At 41.4% G+C, this 6,483-nt stretch overlaps 1 protein-coding gene across 1 annotated transcript; it reads right to left on the bottom strand.

Annotated features, from left to right (window-relative positions):
- Positions 1 to 4,804: 4,804 nt before the first annotated feature.
- triap1 (TP53 regulated inhibitor of apoptosis 1) lies at positions 4,805 to 5,470 on the bottom strand. The gene has a single exon (XM_084019113.1). The coding sequence runs from the start codon at positions 5,359 to 5,361 to the stop codon at positions 5,137 to 5,139; it is 225 nt and encodes a 74-aa protein (XP_083875239.1). The 5' UTR covers positions 5,362 to 5,470; the 3' UTR covers positions 4,805 to 5,136.
- Positions 5,471 to 6,483: the final 1,013 nt, after the last annotated feature.

Here is a 6,483-nt window from a genome sequence, read left to right on the forward strand (position 1 = left end):
GCAACCTTTATTGAAACAGAATTCTCAAGCCTGCATCAGACCAGGTTGGCCAACACCTAGTTTCTCCAAACTCGGGCAGAGTTCCTAATGAACTTATGCCTGCTCTACCTGGAAATCCTACTGAGCATCCGATTAGGAAATCCACACGAAAACCACCCTCACTTTCTGCATGCGCGTGCCTTTTTGAAGTCCTTTCGCCTGGACCTACCTACTTCTCCTTATTGGTCATCTTGGATGGATTGAGAGTCCATCCATCCAACAAGGGATCGAGGAGCCTCCAAACCATCCTAATAGGCTGGGATAGTTTACCTTCTATACGTTATCTAAATCTTCTGCTGTCACCCTTGGGACCTGCAAGCCTAAAGCTAGGAAGACCATCTATCTGTACTTATATGGAAATGTATACATTAAGTAAGCTCTGACCCTCTTGCCATTGGGGCAGAACTGGTTCAGCACCTAATAGGGCCTAAACATCCTGTAGCCAGCTTTAATGCACACACAGGGCTGGTTTATGACTAAGGCAGCCTGCAGATAGTTTAACCTAAACAATTCACATGCCTTACAGCTTCATTGAGAGAAACAATCATTCCTTGGTAAATCATATCTCAGAATGTGTAAATGAACAGATACCTCAACTGTGAATAGCAAGACACACTCAGGTCCATTGCAAAAAATGGATACAAAGGATGCTGAAATGACTCCATAATGATGGTGATCAGTAAAAAGTCTGAAGTCATGCTTTGTTAGGTCTGTCTGCAAGACGACAAGCAAACAACTTTTAAAATGCTTGTCTTCTGAATGGAGTCTGGTTGATAATGCTAAGCTATGCTAAGATTGTAGCTGCTCCATCAACACTCCAAATAAGGCAATCTAGACATAAATACAGCAGAGACCTTGTTTTCTGTACCACAGACAGTCTCTGGTTTCTGCTGGTCTGGTCTCTGGACTAACATGAGCTACTATCTGGGCTCTGGGCGACCACAATCGGATACAAGATTTGTTTCCTCCATTTCTGAATCAGTAACGTCAGACGGCAGGAGGATAGTTTCATGCTAATTTCTCGTCTGAGTTGCCTCATTCCTTTTGCGTCATTCATAAGCCACTTGGCTTCTGCATTGACTTATACAATACTTTTTTTGGCTTCTATTTGAACTCTGCATAAGCCTCATTTACAGGATGGAACACTTTGGACCATTATACCAGCTGCTGTGGAACAAAATACATCTGCAACTTTCATTAACTTCAGCACAACTTCAACACATGCCGTTTCCTTGACAGTCACCATCGGGTTCATACTTATACACAAGATGGTTCAAAATCTATTTCTATCAAACATCCTGCTCCCAGAGGATGAACCCAATAGATTTGAATGCTCAATGACTTTATCTCAAGAACCAACCAAACATTTCTGGATCCCCTGCTGGTACAATAAAAGGCCATATACATTTTCATATTGTAGATGCAGCTCAACAGGGACTGGCAAGAAGCCTTATACAAAGGAGGAAAGCCTCGTTAGCTTCAGCTGCATTATCAAGAAATCTTGTTGACATGTACTCGTCTCAATCCACCACAGACTCTAACAGACTATTTAACAGCACTTGTGGAAATCCAACTTCTGGACTACGCAAGTATGCAACGAAATGGGGCAGTGAAGGTCCAACATCTAAATCTTCCCTATAGAGAACCGCAAATTGTTTTTAAGGCCTTTTTCCTTATCCAATTCGAGATTCCTGGGACAGAGGATGTTTTATGTTGTACAGAATAGAAAGCTCTCTGGGGCACATGTGGCTTATTGGACGTAATAAATCAATTAAATACATCTGGTGATGCTTTAGTCTTGACAGTGAAGGCTCCCGATTGTAGCTTATGATGATCAAAGAAATAAGTATCCGCCCACACACTTATGCTTCAGGCACCAAACCAGTGGACAACAATGACACAAGTAAGTATTCTGAGTGTGTGTGTGTGTGTCAACCTTTGTTCCAATGATGCTGCATTTCTCAAAGAGGATTTGCATTTAACATTTTCACATTGTGTGAAGAGTGAAATATTTAATAGTGACTTCATTCAGTCATGATATAATTGATGAACCCGTAATGGGACTTTAAGGGGATAATATATGGATACATTAATGAAAATAAATGCCTTTTTTCAGGTTTTCTACCATCATGTGAACCATCTTTACGTGGTTTGTGGCACTAATTGTAAACGTCCTCCATGGTTGGATGAAAGCTCCGGAGAAAGTAAGTGAACCTTAACTTGAAAAGTCCCAGTGAAACAGAATATATAAGCAGTGTACAGTTACAAGATGATTTACTGTAAATCAAATCCTTCACATTTGATAAGACCATTAAAAGTGGGCGGGCTAGGCTTAGTATGTAGCGTAATACAGACTTCACAGTGGGATTTATCATTAATTTATTCAAAGTGGCAGTCCGTAAGATTTGAGGTACTTTGCTTCTAGCGGCCTCTTTGGTGGTAGATAGAACTACAGGCGAGCCTCTGGGACCTCATCTCTCTCAGGCCACATTCACACTACACACAAATGCAAAACAATAATGCAAAAATGCCACAGAAAATATATTAGTCAGTCAGTTACCTTGTGTTGTTGTTAGCCCCATAGGTTCCAGGAGTGAGTGGATTGGGATACTTTCATTTGGGAATTAACAGAATGTGGGTTGAGTAGTCCGCCGTTTGTGGGTCCTCTTTTGGTTTATTGCGTTCTGTAAGTAACCAGCACTCTTAGGTTCTTTTTATTTTGGAGTTGTCTCCACCTGTCTATTTTGTTGTTGTACCCTTTTCTTTCCGTTGTTTATTAAATACCTTTTAAATCACCCAAAACACCTGGTGTATGTTACGTCTCTTCCCCTTCTGCGAGCTGGGTCGTAACAGTGTGTGATTCTGGAAAACGTTATGGGAATAAATAGCACCGGAAACGTACTACTTAAATGTAGCTCAGTGTGTGCACCCACCAAACTAACAATAGCATGCTACCTGGCTAACATGTGGTCTGTGTAATGAATGATGGTGTGGTGTGCTGGTGTAGTTTATTACCAATGGCAGGGGAAACTGCCACAGGGACCTTAACCTTTCCCTCGATGTTTCGTTTACGTCAGCTTTTACATGTGCTTTCCCCGGTCGTACCAATACAGCGATTTTATTTAACCAACTTTTAAGTTTTATTTGGTGACCACTGAATATGTAAGTATAAAACTGAAATATTGGTCTTAAAGGAGTCATCACCAGGAAATCGCAATTTCTCTTGTTAAAACATGCATATCTGTGTTTGACCTCAGTTGAAACTTGCCTGAAAGGCTGGAGTTTGAAAGTGGCGCCGTTTTTTCGCTTCTGCTCTTTTTCCGAACAGGAATAGCACACAAGGGTGTGCATTCCTAAAGCACGAGATTTTGATTCTGCGCCTACGGTGACGTCACCGTGGAGGCTACTTGCATAAGCCCACCCCTCTTTCACCACCCAACCCCCCCCCCCCCCGTCCGCTACCTGACGTCCTGCTGTAAACGTGTCTCTTCAACCGTCTCTGGCTCTTCACTCTCCGGTTCGGGTTCCGACTCTGGTTCGTACATAAATGCCTGAATTCCGTAAGGTTCGTCATTTAGTGTGTGCGCCATGACAGGGGGCTGTTTATGTTTTGGAGTCTGCATGCAGGCAAGCCCCCCCCCCCGGCTCTGTCCTTCCTGCGGCGAATCAACGCGCGCCTCATTACATATTATACAATGCACATCCGGACCAGTCAAAACCTCGCGCGTAATCTCGCGTGATAAAATCGCGGTACGAAAAAGGGTCAGAACAAGCTCAATGTTTGATTAATTTTTTTTTTTTTTTTCTAATAAGTTTTACGAATTGATCCAAAGCGATCCAAGGGGGGCTGGATACGTATAAAACCAGGTTATGACTCCTTTAATTGAAACCAGGATCCACAAGATCTGCTACAGCAGGACCCTCCTTCAGGATCTTTATCACTTTGAACTTTCACATGTGACTTCCAGATGGTTGAGACGAGGAATGGTGTTCCACATTAGAAGCTGAAGTTTAAAAGACAAAAATGCAAACTGCAACATATATTTTTTAATCTTCCAATACAAAATTAAAATGAATTAAGTCAAATGTATAGAGGAAATGTAACTTCAATGATTGGCCGTCACAATTAATAAAATGGTGGTTCCATTCCGAGCTCCTTCAGTCCGCATGCCGACGTGTCCTGGCTGAGCAGTCGTCGTGTGAATGTCCATGAATGAGTCAGATGCTGCCATTATCTAATTTTGATACCTGAGTTGAGGTGACCAGTACCTTTCAACATGGCAGAGAATAGGATTCTGCAATTCTTTATCGTTAACAGTGCAACAAGTGAGCTCCTGCTTGCGTAAATAATTTGAATCTCTACTTGATGCTATTGATAAAATAAAAAAAAGGATTTTTCCCACAGGTAACAGAAAACCTTACGGACATTTTTTTCCAATTTGTCCCGACAACAAAGCACTTAAAAATGACACTCGTTATCCCGACTTCACTAGTGGGAAGTAAGATTTTCCAACTAGGACATGACAACAGCTTGTATCTCACAGGGCAGCCTCACCCATCAGTGTATGAATGTGGACATGAACAAGCGCATGGAGTGGTCAGAAACACGAGAAAAGCAGGTGCATTATTGATTAGTGTAGTTATCTTTTTCATTTTTTTTAAACTTTATTTATGAAATGAGAAAAAAAAATCCAATGTGACGTTTTCAAATAAACAGAGAAAAACAACAGTGGAGGAGATGCAGCTGAATGAAGAACAACAATCATTCAATTATGAGTTTTATTTTCTGATTAATCGACTACTTGTTTCAGCTCTACCAACGACCGTCCTGTAACGAAAGTAGCCCGCATTCATGTTGACTCAACCCACGCAGCAGGTTGGAAAAGATACAATAAACAAAACAAAACCGTTTTGGGATCAGTTTTTGTGTGTTTAGATCAGCAGACACTGTTCAGGCTCCCTGTCCCGCTGGCGGTGTGTTCAGCAGCGTCTCTGCTTCTGCGCATGCTCAGAGGGCCTCACGGACACACTCCCCGGCCCGTACGATCAGTATTGATCTCATCACTCTTGATTGATCAGTCGTCTGTTTCCCCTTCATCAGCTCTCGGGTTTGTCCTTGTTGGGGCCCATGAACTCTACTCCGTCGATCGGAATGTCCTTCTCCTTGATGGCTTTCTGCACGCAGCGCTGGTACTTCCGGAAGGTCTCGGTGCACGGATCGCCGCTGCGGTCCCCCTTCAAGAACTTCTCGGCGAACCAGCGGTTAAAGCACTGGTCGTACTCCCGCTTCAGGTCGGTGCAGGCCTCCCCGACGCTGTTCATCTCCGACGGTTAACTCCGCAGACACGACGAGGAAACGAACAATATGGAGGTTACTCTCTTCAACGGTTTCTCAAATCAAGCAGCAGCGTCAACACCAACTCGCAGTGACTCTCCTTGAACCGCACGATGTAATTGGCTGGTTTAAGAGCGCCGTCGAACGTAATGGCGTCAGGACGTATCAGAGATGTTATATCAAGAGAGGAATCACTTCGTGGAACCCCCGATAAATCTCCAAAATCTTAGATATTGAGAACAAGTGCATGTTTTACTATTAACATTCAAAAATATATTTACCATTGTAGCCTTTCAGTTTTTTTACTCTAATGAAATGCATTATTTTTAAGTAATTGGACAATTTTCTGAACTATTTGAACATGAAAAATAACATTGAATAAATTGATAAATGAATAAATATATTGATTATGTATGGTAAATATTACATACATGCAAAATAACCATATTCACACCCAATTTCACTAGGTTTTTATATGAAAGTAACTTTTTTAAATGTTTTTTTCTCATTACAGTTAATTCATGTATTAAATATTATTGAAGTTAATCTAATCCAATTCTATTTTACATTAGTGTGAATGTGTGTTTGTGTGTGTGTGTGTGTGTGTGTGTGTGTATATATATATGCATTAATGTGTTAATATACATGAACTCATTAGTGCATTCATAATTAGATACAATGATGAATGATAATATCTGGAGATAGGACTCTAAATTGTCCGTAGGTGTGAATGTGCGTGTGAATGGTTGTCTGTCTCTACATTTCAGCCCTGTGATAGACTGGGGACAGGGTGTACCCTGCCTCCGCCCAATGTAAACTGGGATCACTCCAAACCGAACCTGTGGCCCTGAACAGGATAAGTGGTGATTGATAAAGGATGAATGGATGGAATATAATATCTGAATTACGTCATTTTGAATAGTGAGGTTTTTTTTTTAGTTTTGGTACTTTTCTACTTTGAGGTAGTACTACTTTAATATCTGAGTAGGCCTATTTCTTTCACCATTAACTATTCATGTAATTACTACTGGTCTTTAATTTTCCTAAATAGAGAGCAGAGTGAGACCTCCTCCTATTTTGACTCAACCACCATCCAAAAACCCGCGAGA

This window comes from Eutrigla gurnardus (genome assembly GCF_963514095.1).
Source record: "Eutrigla gurnardus genome assembly, chromosome: 10".
In the NCBI taxonomy this organism is placed as follows: domain Eukaryota; kingdom Metazoa; phylum Chordata; class Actinopteri; order Perciformes; family Triglidae; genus Eutrigla; species Eutrigla gurnardus.